This window comes from Rhea pennata, chromosome 15 (assembly GCF_028389875.1).
Source record: "Rhea pennata isolate bPtePen1 chromosome 15, bPtePen1.pri, whole genome shotgun sequence".
Lineage (NCBI taxonomy): Eukaryota > Metazoa > Chordata > Aves > Rheiformes > Rheidae > Rhea > Rhea pennata.
In genome coordinates this window covers 16301657-16321562 of record NC_084677.1, presented here as the reverse complement: position 1 = coordinate 16321562, position 19906 = coordinate 16301657, and the positions used below count along the sequence as shown (strand labels likewise).

The window sequence follows — 19906 nt, the reverse complement described above, 5'->3', positions numbered from 1 at the left end:
AGAAAAACAGAAAGACAAACAAAAGCTTTTACATACAGGGGCAATTCTGCTTTTAAAACCAAAAACAGAGCCCTGAAATCTGCTCCACTCTCCATCTCCAATTGAAACCCTTCAGCGCAGGTGCAGTCAGGCACAGCACAGCTCTCATCCTCAGCCTGAGAGGGGTGGGAAAAAAAAATTAAGGCTGACACATAGCTGGCCTCATCCCTAAACAATTTGTTTCTAAAGGACTAACAAAACAGACCACATTAGCTCCAGCAGCCAAGCGCGTGCTAGTGGAGAACAGAATTCATTTGTTCAGGCTCCGACATCGAAAAAGCAGCCAAGGGCTCAGACCTCGGCATCGCAAAGCGAGAGCGTTCCCGGCCCGGCGGCACCCGCTCGCCGCACGGTGGCACTCCTCCTTCAGCAACAGGACAAGGTGGGGACTTGAACTGCAGCAGCCTGGGGAATAATGAACGGCTGTTTCTCGTCTTCCTCTGCAAGCTTGCTGCATTATTAAAAGGTAGCAGGAAGCGTCGTCAAGCGTCTGCACGATACCGTGCCCAGTTCCAGGCGGGAGGGGTCCTCCCTGCCTGCGCATGCACCGTTCATCTGCATTTCTCCAGCAATTTTTCATTTGCGACAAGAACACTCAGGTTAAACCCTGCAGTACCCAATTACAACTGAAAACTATTTCAAGCATGATGAGGGGGGAAGACAGGTTATGAAACCGGAGTGCGCATCACTTCTGCAGAAATCAGGCTGCGTAGATACCTCAGATAGTGTACGGTACATTGAGAACGTCTGATTTGGTATTCAGGGTGTTTCAATTAGTCGGCTCTTCTTTCTCTGTTGCAAGGTGTCGCAGAAATCTTTTGATGTACAGCACTGCCTTGTACTCTTCCAGTTTGTGTACAAATCAAATACAATTTCACCATCCTATTGTAGAGCTTTTCTTGTAAGATGCTCATTTAATAAATAAACAAATGCAGATTTTACTTATTTTCCTTGCGTTTCTTCTGTTAAACAGATCACTTTCTGCCTCTGTCTTATGGAGGTCAGACACCTGCAACCCATTTCTAGAGCAGAGCTTAACGACCTCCCTGGAGTGGCCTTTGCACAAATTTAGAGCACATCTAAACACCTTTGACAGACACAGCTCTCTAAAGGTTCCAAGGGGAAGAGGGAGCAGAACCGATTTTCACTCTTTTGAGCTCTACTTTGTGAACTCAATCCATGATGGCCCAGCCTCTTGGGAGCAAAATACGGCACATGAGGAGTTACTGCTAGTGCCTACACAGGCAAAGGAGCTGCTTGGAAAGGCAGCAACGGAGGGGGAGAAGGGGATCGCAAACGTGCTTGGGACAAAGCAGAAGCAAACCAGCACACCCGCTGATGTCAGCCAAGGACCCAACTAAAGAGGCTGAGATTTTGCAAAGGGGTAAGGGTACGTGAGGAGTTAATACATGTCCAAGGCTACAAGGAACCAATACGAGCCTAGCACATACCAGGAAAACGTGTTGTTTACTTAAAAAGCCTAGTGCACTGCAGAAGTGCTCAATAGCAGCAGATCTATCGCTCAGTGCTGCCCCCAGCAGCAACCGTATCTAACGGATGGTACATTTTTCAATACTGAAGTTCTTTCAAGTGTGTGTGTGTATATACACACATACATCCACACACATGCATGCTTTTGGAAGGCAGGAGGGGAAAAAAATCAAAACCAGCAACAACAAAACAAACAATTTTGAGAAATTCAAACTTATTCACAAGGTTTAAAAAAAGGACCAAGACCACTCTTACAGTATAAACAGGCCAATTCATTCATTTTACTGAGGGTTGCATTTATGAATTTCATTCTCGTGAAAAAAGGGAATAAAAGGAAAAAAATTAAGAAAATAGCTGTTTATAGAAAACAAAACAAAAAAGGGCTCAAACAGAAAATAATCTGTGCTGATGCTTTTGATGAGCAGTCCGATGGCATTAAACACTACCTGTGCAAGCAGGCATACCTGAAAACCTGTCTTAGTACTGTAGCTTCAGTTCCACATTCCAGGATTTATGTTTTGAAAAAAAAGAGCCTAATAGTTTCATACTGTATTTATTTAATAACTAAAATTCACAAATAAAAAGATACTTGCAAAGTCCTTTAGTTGTGTCATCCCCTCCTCCTCCACTCTACTGCTTTCAGACCCATATGCATAAAAAATGGGCTTGGATTTTTAATTTTAACTGTTATATGATTGGTCGTTGGAGCTGAAGCACCAATGGAGAAGATGCTTTATGGAGATGAGGGTACACCCCCTTGCCTTCCCACACACATTTTGGAGGAACATAGGAGATGTACCAGTGCCCGGACTCCTCTGCTCCCATTTCCCCCACCCAGAGCATTCCTTTCATTTCATATTTCCTCTGTTAAGTGACTGACTGTAGCCTCTTTTTTTCCCCCTTTCTGTCCTTGCGGGACTGCATACACGTTGGACATTGTTCATTTCTTACTCCGCCAGGCTTTGAGCCAGTGTCAAGTAGGTCCTGTTACAGCTCAGTGCTAGTTGTTTTTTTAATGGGTCTTTTCATTTCAGGTAGGTTTGTGTGTCGTTTCAGAAGGCTTGCTTATTTTCTTCCTTGTTTATATCTGACAAGCTGTTGGATAAGGCTATTCATACTCCAGGAACTGCTTGTGATAGAACAGCAAATATCTGCAAAAAAGCAGAGGTACAGTTTCAGCTTTCTGCTGCACATCGTAGCAGATTAATATTTCTACTAATCGTAGAGAGCAGAACTGCCCGTTTTGTTTTTCTTTTCAGTCTCAAGTGATTCCAGGGAAATGCCAGCTTCCTACAGTAACCATGGAAGAGGAGGAGGGAAGCCAGCTGAAATAGTTATACCAGCAACTCAGGAAATCGAACAGTTGCCTATCATGCAGGCAAAGCATCTTGTTATACAATCTACTTGGAATCTGAACTTTCTGGAAGATTGCGCATCTTGTTATACAATCTACTTGGAATCTGAACTTTCTGGAAGATTGGGCTATGCTGATGCTCAGGCAGGCAGCACCCATTTAATACTACCATGATACAAAACGCAAGTGAGGTGCCTTAAGAGGTGGCTGTTCCTTCAGAGTCACATAACCAAAACATAGGGCATTTATGATCCCTGCAAACTGTATGCTGTTTACTTGCATCAAAATAAAATGTGGATTGAAATTAGTGTGCCCGAGTAAAACTCGATTCTAATACCTAATGTCTCAACCTGTACTCTACTCTGCTGTTTTAACAGAATGAAGTTCTTCCTATTCTTAATTACTGCATGCACACCGCTACATAACAGAGCCCAGCCCTCAAGCAGTTACATGTCAGAGGAAACTGGACTGATTTCTACATATTTACACACCACACACTGACAGAGTTACTGTAACACTCAGTTAAAATAACTTCAAAGCATTTTTGAGACATCCCAGTTCTCATCCTTCTGTTTCCAGCCCTATGGAGTTTCTCTTATCCAATGAGATCTACTCAGTGTCAGCATCTATCTGGACCAAGGAAAATGGATCAGATACCTAACCATTCTTTAATGAGATAGCTATACAGCAGTTGTGCTGCATATCCTCTCCTTCTTGCCTATGGCAGTTTCTTCCACATATTCCATCCCAGGACCAAAGCTAACCATTTGTTATTGAATAAAAAGATCTAACTTATTTCTCCTGATGACCTTAGAGTATAAGCATTTTTAGTCAAATCATTTGACATTACAATTCAGCTACTATAGGAGAGGTTTTTGCTGTCAAGTTGAAGTGCAGAAAAGAAAAAAATGGGTAAACCTATTAAAAATTTTAAACTGAACATCTGTGCCTGTAGCAATTAACAGAAATGTCAGGTATAATTAAAAAAGAAAAAAGAACAAAAATAGGCTTATCTTTCCAGTACCAAGTCCATAGCGGAAAAAAGACAAGATGAAGATTTCTGATGTTAAGTTGCTGTATTCTTAAAACAGACACCAACCCCAATGCTTCTCAAATGAGAAGCATCTACATGTTTTCATTGCAAATTATTGCTCTGCATTCCCAATACTTTACTGTTGCAAGTATCTGAAACCAAAACATCAATCTGAAATCAATTTAAAGCCCTGAGCTATGAGCTCATGCTCTACACCTGGCTCCCATATAGCCTTGCCATTCTGTGGTTCATATATTTTCCTAATGGCTTTTCTTCAAATCTTTTGTGCTCAGAGTAACCTAAAAGTTCTACACATAAGGACAGGGTTGTGTCATCAACGTAAATACTTGCAAGACCCCTGTTTCTACACTGGATAATCATATCACTTTAGTTGTCTGAGCCCCTTCCATTAGCAAGCAAGAATTTGGACATGAGCACCAGTTACAGACATCGCAATGCTTCTTTCTTCAAGAAATCCAGGAGCATTAAGCAACATTCTGAAACACTGATATATAGATATCGAAACACAGAAATTAAGTCTTCTGTATGATGAAACACACCTGAAGGTCAGCTTTCCTTCCCCTTTTCAGTTCACAACTTACCCTTCACTGTCTAGTACATCCTTAATGCTAGCCTTGGTGATAATGGCATCATCACACTTGAACCACTGGTCCTTGTGTTGCCGGATGAAGCTGGTATAGTGCCCACTCTCCAAGGTTCCTTGGTGATTAACTACTGCAAACAAGGAATACCTGGTACAGAAAAGAGTTAATGAACGAGTGGATCAAAAAGGCGGGGGGGGGGGGGAGGACACACACATTTTAGACAAGCAGAAGCTCGCGCTCCTAGACATGGATAAATATTGTAAAGATATCTGACCCACCAATAAAACACCAGTTCTTAACATCAGCTAGGAAGAGGACATCCTTGTCCAGAGAAAATGAACCACTTTTTCTATTCCTCTTCTAGCTGTTACTGCAACATTCCAGTCTGACAACAGCTGTCACCTTTATCAATATTAACTACCAAAGAGTTTTCAATATTGATGTATTCCTGAAGAGGACCACTGATTATCCAGTATGACTTTCTATTTCCTTGAATTTTTGATTCACTCTAGAGAATCAGAAAAAAGCTACTTAGAGGGTGGGGAGGCAAAGGAGCTAATGGTAGATACTTCCAGTGATACGCTGTTGCACTAAGCGTCCTTAATATGGAAAGTTTGTAGCTATTTTGAAAACTGAATATATTCAGCCTCAACTTTCAGCTTTCAGACCTTGTTGCACCTTCGCCTGCTAGGCTGAAAAATCATACATCTCTTCCAAAGAAAGATGCTACTAGACTGATCAAGTTGCTTTAAGTATTAAAAAGCTGAAGTCCTTGACTCTTTTGTTCTAAGGTAGGACTTTATCCCAGTCTTAATTTTACTTGTGGCTGTTCTTCAAATGTACTCCACTCTCAATTGCTTCCTTAAAATGGTATCTTCAAACCTGAATATAAGCACAGCTGCGTGATGATCAAATAATCTAATTTCACCTGATATCCTCCTATTTATGTTAAAAACTGCAGGGCTCTCTAGACCTAGTGCTGCAACAAGGGCTCTTGTTCGGCTGACTGTCTCTGAGATTGCCCAGGGATTTGTAAGAGTCATCACTTTCCTGGATTGATTCTTTAATCTGGCCAGGATAGACATTGCTCTTTATTCCTAGATGTAGGATTCTAGGATTGCCCCAGCTGTTTACTGGCTTCCAGCTCAGCAAGCAAGCAACCCAGATGTCTCTGCTCTCATTACCTAATCCTCTTCATCATTAACAACTTCTCCAACCTGTGTCGTGCATAAGCTTCAGTGATGCATTTTGTTTTCTTTCAGATCTTTGCTAGCACTATTAAACATCATACATCTAACGAATCAATCCCTGTAGGAGCACACAAAACACCTGCTTGATGTCTTCTTGTACGGCAAATGTACTGAGACCTAGTTAGCTAGTTTTTAAAACCATCTATTGTGTGATTCTAGTTTCTTAATGAGACTTTCAGTGTCAAATGAAATGCCTTGAGGAATTTAAATGCATAACAACATCAGCACATGCCCGTAACCACCAAACTGTAACCTTATTAAAAAAAAGATAAAGTTTGTGTGACCAAATCTACTTCCACGAAACTATGAATACTGGCTTCAACTATTTCTCCTTTAAATTCTTTACCAAGTCTTATGTCAGCCGCTCCATTATTCTGACTGAAATCAATGCCTGACCAACAGACCCCAGAATTACTGAGGTCATCCAGTTCTGACTTAAAGTATCACTGTTTGATAAGCTTTCTTTCAATCTTCTGGAACTTCCTTTGCTGTTCCAAAAGAAATAGGATTATTTAAAGGAAAACCCATCTCTTTTAATATGGTAACATCAGCCTTTAGTTCTGTCCATAGACATATTACTGGGGTTAACAGCATCCGGTCAGCCAGTTAGCTGCCACAAAACCATGATATGGTTTGCAAACGTAGCGAAGCTTTATTTTGCAACAGTTCAGACTTACTGCGCTGTCAGATATGATAATGCACTTATCACTGCAGGATATACAGCAGACTGTATTAACTCCTTCTAGAAGCCAACTACCTTTCACAATAGGAGTCACGGAATGTACCACTTACTTATTATCATTGTTTAGACTATCCGTCGGCTGCTGGTATTGCCCGTTCATTCTGCTCTCTTTACTGCAACACACACACACACAAAAATCCAGTCACTTAAAGCAGTGGCTTCCCAAACAGAGTAAATATGTTGTACATGACACACAGCTTGTTTGCTGAATCAACGTCCTAACTCAAAAGCACAATGCTGCTTAGCAGCAGAGAAGGTTTGCTGATTAGGATGCTAAAGATGCTTTATTTGTTCTCACAGCAATGCTACATAAGAAGCACCATTTCCCCTCCTGGTCAAAAAGAGATCCATTTACATTAAATGTCCTATCCAAAAGCTTAAAAACAGGTTAAGAAAATAATTGTATTTTAAACCTGGAAAAATATCTAATTATATCAATCCCTTATCCTGTGATGGGTCAATCATCCTGGCTCTGACTTGTAAATTCATATTGTGTTTTGACAGCAGCAATAGGATTATGCTGTTGATTTCACAGCCGATGAAATTCAGATTACCGAGCTACGCCTCCTGATTATCCTGTCTATTTTCCATTATGCTTGATACCTTTCATCAGCAGACCCTTTTCTATCCAGGGAGAATTCACCACAGAGGAACAGGAAAGTCTCAAAATCTCCAGAATGTACTGGAATAAATGATATATCTCTAATACAACACAATTTAACGGAGCTTTAGTGCTCTCCCTTCTCTCCTGGCAGAAGCATCTACTTCTCTCCCGGGGAGGGGGGAAAAAAAAAGAACCAACCACACACACGCAAAAAACACTTGAAAGGACTATTAAAATTTTTATCTTCGAATACAGTCCTTGTGTTCAGAGATGCCACGTTTTGGGGCTTTTTGCATTGCTTCAGTTTTAAATTAAGCCTGAAAATTCTTTTATATAGTCTGAATGGAAACAGACTATACATACTTGTTACCTGAGCTCATTTAGTTCTTTTTATAGATGTATTTTTGCATGATTGTTTTATCTTTGTAAAAGACTTGGAAGGTGAAAAAAGTCCTCCTACATTTGATTGAATGTCCATTAGAATACCTATTTTAACCTGAAAAACATGCTTTTTTTGCACCATTCACTAAATAGGTATTCTAATGGACATTCAATCAAATGCAGGAGGACTTTTTTCACCTTCCAAGACTTTTACAAAGATATAACATTCATGCAAAAATACAAGAGAGATTGAAGATTAAGAAAAGTTTGCACATGCACAGGAAGATATTTTTATAACCTCAAACACATTATATTAGGCATGCTATGCCTAGTCTGCCTGATCATACAGGAAGACTGATGGATGGGCACTCAGCTGACAGGACCAAAGTAGAGATCTCTAAAATTCTGAAGGACCAAAGTAGAGATCTCTAAAATTCTGAAGCTGAAGGCATTGTGGATTCAAGTCTACAAGTTTAACATGCAACCAGAAACATAACACGCATTAATAAAACACCTTAAATGTTTAAATGTTCTAACCAAGTCTTTTCTGCCACACAAAATTCAATAGCTCATCTAAAAATTAGTTTAGAAAAGATGCGCATTTCACGGGGAAACTTACAGCGAAGTACCATTACATATCCTGTTCTATAACCTTGATTCAAGGATGTTCCATGTTTCATGATGCACATGTATGGAACTGGTAAACAGTTCTGTCCAGGTCTTTGGGGGATTTTGAACTTGGTACACACCTGGAAGCCATGAATGGTGTCATGTCCAACTCCAGTGGAAACGAGACATACGTAGTGATCTTTCGCCTCAGTTTGGCTGAGTGTTCAAACCGCTGGAGACAAAGCGTAAGAATTTTTCTTTTTTTAGAGAAAGGGTAAATTTTCCATCTTTTAATAAATGTTAGGTACAAATATTTATAAACTTGTATAAATCTAAAGTACAATAATGTGAAGGCATATTACCAGTCAGGAGCCAGGGACACTACCAAATTTTTTCCAACTAATTAGTTGGATCAGGAGACCCCCAAATAAATGCTAAACATTTCTACTGGGAAAATGAACCACCCAAAATGATATCTTTTGTGGAGGAAAATAAGGTATTGATTAGAATGTTTACCTTGGTATCTTTCCCACAAACCTATTCCCAACTGACTACAAAAAACACATTAAACAGAGATAACACACACAGGCTTTAATTATGCCAGTGCTCATCTCTGCTACAAACTATTCAGATGTATGGTCCCTGCCTCAACAAGCGTGCAAAATTGGTGACAGTGAGTTCTTGCCATGAGATTCCTACACTTGATCCACTCATCCAGTCATCTCAAATGAAAAGTATCAAGACTGCACAGGAATACAAATTCAATTTAAGAGAAAAATGGAAGACAATAATAAAAGGCCTTATCCCTCTTTCTTCTATAGGAACCTGCAGTACCCATCATACTTTCCTCAGCTTGACAATTGAACGTTAAATAGAAGTAGGAACAAATAACAGAAAGAGATGAATGAGCTTCTATTTAAAGCCAGCTTCTCTCCTCATTTCTCAGAAATTCTGCTCTATTTACACTTCAAGTTAATTATTTTCCAATTGTGGTGCCGTAACAATTCCCTAGCAACAGATTCAGACTTCAAAAGCTGAGACTTCTGTAATTCTTATCTTTTGCATTTCTTTTTTCGCTTTAATACATAAAAATAAAATTTGCATTTTGGATGGACAGGACAACACAATCACCTTAGGAGCAGTCATTTATTTTCCAAAATATCTTCAATTACTCTGGATAACACAAACACTGAATTAAGTGAAGTAAAAGGGGTTTAGTACATTTGCACAGCCTTGCCCAAAGATCAGAATCACATAGGCACATCTGTACATCCAACTACTTTGCATAAAAAAAAAACCCCACCCACATACCACCCAAAATGCCCCCAAAACCAGAAGCCAACCAGGCAAACAAACCCCCTTGAAACTTTAAGTCAGTCATACAAGAACCAGACATCAAGACTACACCAGACAGCAAAAGAAGAACAAAGAAACCATACTACTATCTATTCCAGTCAGGCTCATATCTGCTGCATATCACATTGCATAATACTTGGTTAATGTTCAAGCTGCAACTGCAGAACTGCTGGTATATGGGAGTGAACATCTAAAGAACTGACTGACCCAAACAGTCTGAAAATGCCTATAAATTACAAAAATTGAAATTCTTTCTACCTGTTACTGACAACTTTCTCCAGCAGAAAGCAGAATCAATATTTTCTTACAAACACAGATTTTTCTGTGGCATTCTGTGCTTTCGTGTCAAGACCTCTCAATTCATTAACATGCTTCTGTATGGGCCAGATTTTGAAAACAAATTCTAAGTTGTTCCTGCATTGGATACACAGTTGCTATGTAATTTAACAATTCCAATCTACAATCATCTTACAAATTCTATCCATGACTTGGTCACTGAGACCAAGACACTATATTTACACAAATTATTAGATTTTCCAGTATGAATGTACTAACCTAGCTTTGCAGACCTTCGGGAAAAAACAGAAAAAGAACTTGCTTCAGCAAAACTCAGCACTTACTTTGTCATGACAAGTATAAGATAAAGGTCTACTTCCAACACTATAGAGGTTACCCAGGTGTTTTACCAAAGCTCAAAGCCTAGCAGTCATACACAAATTAAACAACTGAAAGAACTCTGGAGCAAAAGGTGGGAGTGATTTTACCTTTCAATATATCATTACCCCATTAGAAGGAGAAGCAATAAAAAACTTCTCTTGTACACAGCATTTAGGTTGCTCTTTTAAGATCTGCTTCCTCTAAGTCATGCTGGTTCTAGACAAAATACTGCTTTTCTTTAAGTGATGCTAGTGTATCATCAATAAGCAGCTTCTTGACACAGTGATCATAGATAACAACTGATGATCACTATCCTCAGCTCTGCCTAGGAATGACAGGACTTCATCATTCGATCCCAGGAGACACGAAGGCTCAAGACCTGGGAGGTTTGCAACAGAAAAGCTCAAGCAGATCAGAGCTGAAGTTATTATGGTGGCTGCTTCTATAAAGTCCTGTGCATAATTTCTCAGAGACCCTCTGTGTCTAGACAGAGAAGGACATCCATCTTCTGCAAAAGCTGCCTACTTTGCCTGACAGTTTTACTCTATATTTAAGCCATAAAAGAATACTGGACTAAACTATCTGAGGACACCAAATATCACATTATTTCCCATCATTGCATCTGATGTAATTTGAATTGGAAATGCTGAAAACCACCCCACAGTAATTTGAGAGAATTAGTTCAAAAGATACAAGAAGTCTTTTCTACTGTAACCCATAACTTCAGCATGCCTTTCCCTTCACCCCAAACACAGAGTTTCTCTGTGGCATCCTTCCTGTGGAAGTGCATGGTAAAAATTCTTACCATGGAGTGCAAGTAAGTGCTGTTGGGCACTGGCTTTTATACTGGTTCAGGCACTGTATTAGCCTTCCATTTTGTTTCTGAATTCTGATTTGCTACATTCCCAGAAACATAGAGCAAGGCTACATTACAAATACAATCACAATATCTTAATAGAAAATCTAGCTGAACATGCAGGCTGTTCTTAAAATTAATTTTTTATCATAAAAGATTAGCTTATGAAAATCAGAAGACATGCTGAGGAACTTAGCTCACCCTCTCAAGAGGAGTATATATCCACTGCTCTATCTGCCCTTTGTGAACTTACTTTGAGATGAAAACAGGCCACAATGGGTAACTTCTTCATAGTGAGTTGTTTGGTAGATTCCTGGTAACTATGGCAACCACTACATTTGATTTTGGCACTGCTTCCTAGATGTTCTGGCCTTGTAAACCTGAAAAATATTGAAAAGTAAAGGAACACACAATGTGATTATCTGATCTTCAACACACCTTGAAAACAGTTTTCACTTTTGACTCACTGTCACCACAAGAGATGAGGTTTATGGCTTAAGCAATGTTTTGGAAAACAAAAAACTCCAATATCTATAATAAAGTTAAGTGTTATGTTTCAGATAGCCAAACCAGACATTTATAGCTGTTCTATTGGGCACATTGCCCTAAATGCATCAGTGATTGAGAAAGGAGTTAAGTGTTTGCTCACATCCTACAAAAGGACAGCTAACTTTTAGATAGATAGCAAATATCTTTTCTTTCCAAAACCAAAAACACTGATATGGAAATCCTGAAACAGACTTCTGTGCTCAGTTGCATGCTAGTCTACAGGATGCTCTTCTAGCTTGTAGCTCTCTAGGAGTTCTGGGGTCAGAACTTGGACATGGAAAATAGCTGTAAACAAAGAGTTATTTTCAAAACCAACAAATCTTCCAAAAACATCAAAGTATTGACAAGCAGAAAAATTCTTCTTCAAAATTCAGCTTTTAAAAACTACCTGTTTTCACAGACTGAACCGCTTGAGAGGGCTATAGGAAAGAGAGAACATTACAGAACAGGAAACCCCTCACAGAGAATATACTATGCACCTGTTCTCACAACACACTAAAGCAAAATCCACCCCCTTCACATTTGGTGAATCTTTCAGCACATAAAAGGATAGGTGGACAGACTGTTAGTTTCTTTTTCAAGTTTAGACTTCTACAGGGCAAATATGCATTAAGTTATCACCCCCAGAGGTTGCTTTACGGTTAGAATTTTTGAGATAAATTACTTGAAATAACACTGAACAATTCACTTTAATGTGCATGCCAAGCATGTGAGGACAACATGGTATCAACTCTTATCACTAATCCTACTCTGTCTCATTCTGCTTAAGACCAATGCAGCTTCCAGATTAAATGGTTACCACAGCCTTCTGGACAACTCTTCCCAAGAAATGTTCATCTCATTAACAATTCCTTTCCTCAGTTCAAGTACCATCATTCACTGCTTTTCTTCCTATGTCTTTAAAAAGGCTTACATCTTTCTTCTTGCCATATTCTTGCTCAAATCTTCCCTTTTCAAGCCAGCTTCAAGTTGTATTATCACAGTGTGGATGACAAGAAATTATACACCTTCTGTGTCTGAATCCGATATTCCACTTGTCTGCTAATTTCTGGTTGCCAAACTAAAAGCAACTCTATCCTCTTTATCTATTAGAGTTCCACTTTACTCCCAAATTGAGAGTCTTTAAGGGTATTTTTGAACCTAGACGGTTCTACTTCCCTGTCATCTTTACAATTCTACCTATCGCCATTTGGAAGAAAATTTGTCTGGTTTTGCCTCTGTTGAAATCTCCATTCTGGCCTTAGCTATTTCTCATTTGTATTAATTCCCTTGTTGTCTTAAAATTCATAATCTTACAAGTAACAAGAACTTTAGAAATCAGATGCTATTAATTTTTATTTCAAGGGGATTGGGTTTGCCCCAGGCTATAGGTAACCTCCTCTTCAGACAAATACCTGTCTACCCGCATTTGCCTTGAGAGAATGACTTTCAGATCCTCTAAAAGTTTTGAATTAACTATATATGAATGCGTGACTATTTCCAGTTACCTTGTTTCCAAGCTGCTTAAGTCTTCTGCTCAGAATTATCTTATCATTTGGAAAACCGTATGGCTTAAATTCTTTCTGCCATCTTCGCAAATTAGCTGGCAGCAGCTTGCCTATGCTTCTGCTTAGAGTAGAATCAGATTCACCCTTGGTATTGTATCATAATTTAGACAAATATTAAATGCATTGCAAACTCTTTTTGTGTCTTTTGCTTTAGCTCCCAACACCAACCAAGAACAAGGAGACTGAGACAACAACGTTAGTGGTTTAACTATGTACACTCATGTTACCTGGCAGCAGAAAACAAAATTTATTTTCCATTTATATCACATTATAACCATTTTTGATAGCTTCTTATTAGGCCCAATATTTTTTCTGAACCTTCTTTGCTTCTTCACTTTGTTTTATGCAAAAATCTAAAAAAAATGTATAAAAATAATCTAAGAATAATACCATGATCAAACAATCACTTAGTTTTCACCTGTGGAGAACAGAACGAAGCCAGATTCTTTTAAACCCTGCTAAAATTTTAGTTGTCTCCTTTCATACCTTCGCAAGCAGTCTGTGAGAGTGGTGGTGCCTGATACATGGCTTTCCCCATTTACGACACTGCCATCACTCCCTGGACTCAGTGGCCAGAACGGGGTGGAGGAGCCTGGCAAATCCAAACTGATATCCCAAAATGGGTCTATCGTTGTGGAAACACCACTATGAAAAAGAACAGTTTAATACATATTAAAACAACAACAACAAAATCTCTCTCACTTTAAGGTGCATACCAGATATCTAAGAACTATAGGATCTACATCACCCCTATAAGATGCTCAGCTATGACAAAAAATACAGTTGCACCGAAGTTTTTCCATGTCTGATTAGTCTTCTGAGTACTCAAAAGTCACATGTTTTAGAAAATGTATTTTATATATTGAATACAAAATATATTTAATACATTTCCCACTTCCTGGAGCCCAGTGACTCAGAATGAACCAGCTGGGTTAACTCAGGGATGGAGGTTCTGGTCATGCTGCTGACCAGCATACACAACCTAGCATCTATTATAACAGCTACATGCAATCCAGCTAGTTTAGAAGTGTGGTTTTCAGCTTAAGACCTGGAACATCATGCCTCAACGTTCTTAGACAAAAAGGGAGCTAAATACTTTTGCTATACGGTAGTGCACTGAATTAAGCTTTGCAGTTCACATTAGAATCTCCTACGGCATTTGGAATTTGAGAAGCCAGAGAATAAGTGCATCAAGAAGTACTTTATGTTCTCGATCAGGTTTCTCTGTGAGACAGCTGAAGACAAGCCAAATGAGACTACAGAGGAAAGCTTCTCTAAACTTTATCCTCTATTGATTTGAATCTTCACTTCCAGCATTTAGATTTTTAAGGGAATCTTAAAAACCTGTGATCTAAGGCCCTAGCTCAGCAGCATTTTAATTTTGTACTGTTTATGCCCGCTTTTTGAATTCTCTTCTCCTTGACTAGGAGATCTGAAAAAGCCTACAATGTCCCACCCTTTTGTTCAGAGTAATTTGTGCAAAACTTGGGAATTCTCAAATGAAAACTTTTTGCTGAAGTTGCTTGAATGCTGATACTGTATCATAACACATCAAGCTTTTTACTATAATTTTAAAACTCTAGTTCTACCAGGCAAGTAACAGAATTTCATACATTTTCATAACAGTAAGTTTTCTGAATACCTTTCTAGGAAATTGAGAATATAAGCAGATTTAAAGAGGAGTACAACAGTTCATCTGCAGGACAGTGTAGATAATTATAAGGAATGCAAGAGCATAACAAAAACCAAGAACTCCAACTTCTGAACTGTGGCTACACCTAATGTCTTGAATGCTTCAGTGTACAGAATTAAATGACAAATACGATTTTTCTTACTCTAGTAAAACATTTATCTGCTGGTACCTGATATTTGGTAATATCAGCCTCTTGGAAACCTCTCCTAATGATACTCATAACTGAAGAAAAATAGTAATACAGCTGCATATCAAAATTTACTGCAAATCTAGTGGCAGCTACATACCGTTTCAAAACTAAAGAAAACTTGGAAGTTATATTTCAGAGGCTAGTAAAAAAGTTAGCATTCATAAGCCTGCAGTACTTTCCAAGTAGCTTTTATGGTATGTCTTCATATATGATAATTACCTAGCAATTGACTGAATTTAGTTGATGCTGTATTTAAACAGTATTTGTCTCACAGCAATCTTGCTAATATTGTACTGATCTTCAAGAAAGAAGCACGGTATATCACTGCACTAGAGGGGCTTACAGCGTCAAATCAGAGCATAAAACTAGGGAAAAAAGTATACATATATTACTTACTGGCAGACTTGACAAGTAACATCAGACTGCAGTCCGCCTGTGAAGATTTGGTCTATGATGCAGTTACAGTGGTTGGGGTTGTTGGCCTTCTTCCCGTTATCATCACCTGGAGGAAGGCAAACAGACTCAGCAGTCAAAAATCCCAGTGAACAGTAGTTTGTTTTGTACTGTGTTTCCAGTAACTCTTTATAACACACAGTCATAGTTCAAGTTCACAAAAACAATATGGAACCCTGGAAATGTTCTGCTATAAAGAAAAAGGAAATGAGAAAAGAAAACTTCTAGCTAAATATAAAAGTTAGTCAGAAGGTGTCCAAACCCAGTTTATTACTGCAGTGGGGGTGAAGTTTTAAGCCGTATCAGCTGCCAGCCAAACCTTTTGTCAGGGGATAGCCTGTCTCCCTTTACAGAGATTTGCTTTGCACTATCCGATATAAAAATTGGTTCTTAAGACAAAGGAATTGCCAAGGTGGTCAATGAAAATGACTGTTTAAACTTCATTAAGAGGGCCATCGAGCAATACTTGCATCTAAACAAGCAGCCAGCACTTTACCACAGAAGCACTAATTTCCACTTAGGCAAAGTATTCTTAGTTCATTATTTTCCTAAATGAACACAGAGGAGTTAGCTCAGCAAACCCTACTTTTTAATTCCATTATAGTCAATACTGGATGGTGGAATAAGGGGAGGAGTTTTATTAGGACTCCAGTAACCTTCAGCCTATTGTCTGCATCCTATTCTTTCAAACATAAACATTTACTTTCTTTTCAAGTTTGCACCACTAAGAAAATGAAAGATGCCCTTATCTGGAGCGGGAAGGTAAGTGCTGCGCCTTCTTCCAGCTTCTTCATAGAGACACTGCCGCCTCCTAACTTCCTAAGGGACACAATGAACGCATAACTATCTTTTAAGCATTATAAATGGTTGTTGCAGGTCTCAGGAACACAGCAATTCATTTCTATGATTTGAGAGCAGAGATTAGGCGATTTCAGCTTTCCTAGATTAACCAGAGCATTAAATAAACAAACAACAATTTCTCTGCACAATTCCTTGAAGCACGTTCCTTCCATTCTCTGTAGGTAAAACAGGAGTGATAATTCTTTCCCCTGATTTTCAAGACTGTTATACTTGCTTCCATATGTAGGGTTGATGCAATTAGTTTTGCTTTGTAACAGAGATGCATGCACAAACTATTTCACAGCAGCTATTAGTCTGAAAAGTAAATTTCAAGATCTCTTCCAATATCCTGTAACAGAAACTGCTAAGATAGCATTAGGTTTTGCCATGTTTCCCAATATTTTTAGCTTAACCAGGAATATTTCAGTTTCAAAAGCAAAATAATGAATTTTAAGTCAAGTGTGCCAGAAACCCCATTTAAAAAAATTACAGGCATAGGATAAAGCTTTTCTCATGTGTAAGATACTCTTGTTGGACTCTTCTTGCAGCATGGATAAGAATGAAATGAAGTGTTGATAGATGCTATATAGCTAACAAAGTTTCCAACTGATATTAAATACAGGAAAAACAGATATAGATGATACCTACTAAGCCACAATGGTTCAATTCAGTCATTTATATTCTACGTGGCTCAGAAGAGCGCTCACTCAACTGCTTGCTTTAAAGAAAAGCATATGGATTCCTTAATATGGCTCTTTAGCAAAATGCTACAAAGTTAAATTTCAAATGTAAGAGCTTCAGTTTCTACCAACTGGAGAAGTTATCAGACCCAATCTTATACAATTTTTGGTCACAATTTCAGCTACATCTTACTGAACTTAAGACTTTCAGAAGGTCTAAATTATGCTAATCTAATGAATTAGGTGTACAGTACAAAGACTGTAAAACATATTCTTCACCTTTATCACTTACAGATCACTTACAGATTACTTAAGGATCACTTACAAGATACACTTACAAACGAGGATTTTCAGAAAACAATTTAAAGATATTTAATTCTTATTTTTAAGAATTAAGAATCCACTTTTCCCATTAAAAAAAAAAACCTGCATGCAACAGCTACATCCCAGTACTCTCACCATTTCAAATTGATTATCTCCCTCTATTTTGTTTTGAGGGGGCAGAAGCAGAGAAGTAGCCTCTAGAGATTTGCCCTGGTCCACAGGTAACATCCCTGTTGGATACCTTTAATAGACAGCCATTTCCACCTACAGGAGAGAAAGAATACTCCCTTTCCAATTATACAAATCAATTAGAATCACTAGTGAGAGTGTCTCAAAAGAATATCCTTCAAGCTTGTTCACAGCAAAACAGAACGACATTACCCACTCAACATTATTTCCCATCACATTTGATTGGAGACGAGAGGAAAAAAAAAAGAAAGAAAAAGGTAAGATTACCACCTACTCGCACTTGTCAATATGTAACAGATGCTGACAGGAGATATATTACGCTGCTGAGAACTAGAAGCTGCTAGATTGTAGTCCTTCAACATTTCTGCTGTATGAAGTAGGTTTTACTTTCAGAGATTTTCTTTCTAAGCTGGTCGTAATTCGTAGTAAGGCAATCAGTAGCTCCTTGCAAGAGATCAGTCAGCACAAGACTGAACAAAATTTGAAAATACACTGATATAGACATTAGCCTGATTATACGGATGGCACAAAACTGAGTTTAAAATTCTGAATTCAAATGAAATGCAACTGAAATAATAATAAAAAAAAGCTAGAGAAATGAGAGAAATGACTACTGTGCCTAAGCAATAACTAAGCATTTTAATTTGTCCTTGTATACGAACACTTGATACACTGCTAAAGCTAAATCATCATCAACTATTGCACTGACAGCTACAGATTTTATTTCAAAACCAAAAGCAATGTTAAAAAAGAAAAAAATATTTTGTCCCACCTTCATTCTTTATTTTAGACAAAAAAAAAAAAAAAAAAAAAAAAAAAAAAAAAAAAAGCTAGTAAAGCATTAAAGGGAATATTTATCAAAACAAGACAAAAATGTTGACTTATCTTCTTTACTTCAGTTCCTAGTATTTGGAACATGTGTTTGTTATGCTTTATAGTCAAGAAATGTACATGGAAATTTGTATGTATCATAGCAGATAAATGTTTTGCAAACATGTGCTTTACCAGTTCATAAGAATATCACGCAGAATTCAGAGCAGGGTAATGTTTTACTCCTGAACCTCAGCACAGCATTCTTTTCCTGTCATGATACCTAGTGCAGGACTTCAGGTTTGCTTTGTAGCACTCCTTGTTAAAGAGGAGTGCAAACTGATCCCAGAAAATGAGATAAAAGAATAATTATTGGCTTTAAACTATCATCTTTTTTGTTTAATAACTGAATAACACTGGTTGAATAAAATCTGGGACCAAAATATAGCATTAGCTCATCTAACTTGCTTTTTGACTCCTTGTGTACAAATGTATACCTCTTGTCCTCTGCCCCTTGACTGTGGTTGCTTTCGCATTAAAAAAAAAAAAAAAAAAAAAAAAAAAAAAGTCTAAATACTGGGCTAAATACTAACTTTTGAATAGCAGTCTTGCTCCATATAAGAAAAGAAGATTCTGGTGTAAGTTCCTCCAAATTCTAATATGCCCAAAATGCATCCTTACTAGAAATGTAAACTGTAAATGACAAAAGAGATGTAAAATGGCATGAACTCCACCTGCCCTGGGAGTTTGTAGAATATTTACATTCCTTTAACAAATTAAAAGCCCTGGACCTCCTGAAGTATCTCATAGAGTGGAGTATTCCTTTATACCTGTTCTTCAGCAGAACAGTCTCAGAATATATGCAGGTGAAGAGCAGATCAATGCCTGGTCATTTTCTGCATCTTCTATAATCCACAAACATTCAGAGCTTGAAAAATCAAAGCTGTCATGCATATGCATTTAGCGATCAAAACTAGATCGTCAATACATGTCAAAGTCCAGGTGAATGCTTAGACCTAGATACAAGAAAAGGTGGCTATTACCTAAACAGCAAGCCTGTTCAGCAGTACTCTCAGTGAAAAGGCCAAAATGTGAACCAGTTAGGTCTGAATCTTGTTTTGAACCTTTGCGAGGAAGGAGGAAAACAAATGCCAAAATACAATGACACTGCAGAAATCAAACCAGCAAGAGAGACCAGAATAGCACAAAATGAAAGTACAACTTAATGTCACTTATGAGAACGTTTTTTAAAACTGAAGAAAGAAGTAATGCTGAAAAAAGAGAATTCGGATTCAAGGTAGTTTCTTGCTTTTTTCTTAGAGTCTATTTTTAAGGACAGGCCTTGTGCACACTTTGGTGAAAGGTAGAAGAGTAATTAATAGCTTAGCATACTTCCAGCTAATCCATCTTTCTCCAGCTGTTGGAATTCAAAATTGCAATGCACTGGCATAACAGATTAGATTCTTTTTATTCAAAAATACTTTATATAACTCCAGCAGAATAAAGGATCCCTATAAGTGTCCAGAATATGCTCTGCACAGATGCTACTGCTCAACATGAAAGTGCTAGCACAGGAAGAGCTATTACCCCTCAGACATGGTTTACATGGGTGATCGTACAGGTATCTTGTGCTTCTAAGCACAAGCTCATTGTA

The 19906-nt window shown here is 38.2% G+C and overlaps 1 protein-coding gene across 5 annotated transcripts in view; it reads right to left on the bottom strand.

The window, feature by feature from the left end:
• Positions 1-1781: 1781 nt before the first annotated feature.
• Positions 1782-19906, bottom strand: part of USP22 (ubiquitin specific peptidase 22) — a 110576-nt gene continuing 92451 nt past the window's right edge. For 2 of the 5 annotated variants that reach the window (XM_062588397.1, XM_062588394.1), the window contains 7 exons: positions 15353-15458; positions 13560-13718; positions 11231-11357; positions 8249-8340; positions 6565-6627; positions 4520-4669; positions 1782-2681 (listed from right to left, as the gene is read on the bottom strand). In XM_062588397.1, coding sequence (XP_062444381.1) covers positions 2639-2681; positions 4520-4669; positions 6565-6627; positions 8249-8340; positions 11231-11357; positions 13560-13718; positions 15353-15458 — 740 coding nt within the window. In that variant the 3' untranslated portion in view covers positions 1782-2638. Of the gene's footprint in view, positions 2682-4519; positions 4670-6564; positions 6628-8248; positions 8341-11230; positions 11358-13559; positions 13719-15352; positions 15459-19906 lie in introns of those variants that run through there. The other 3 variants (XM_062588398.1, XM_062588395.1, XM_062588396.1) reach the window with 2 other exon arrangements.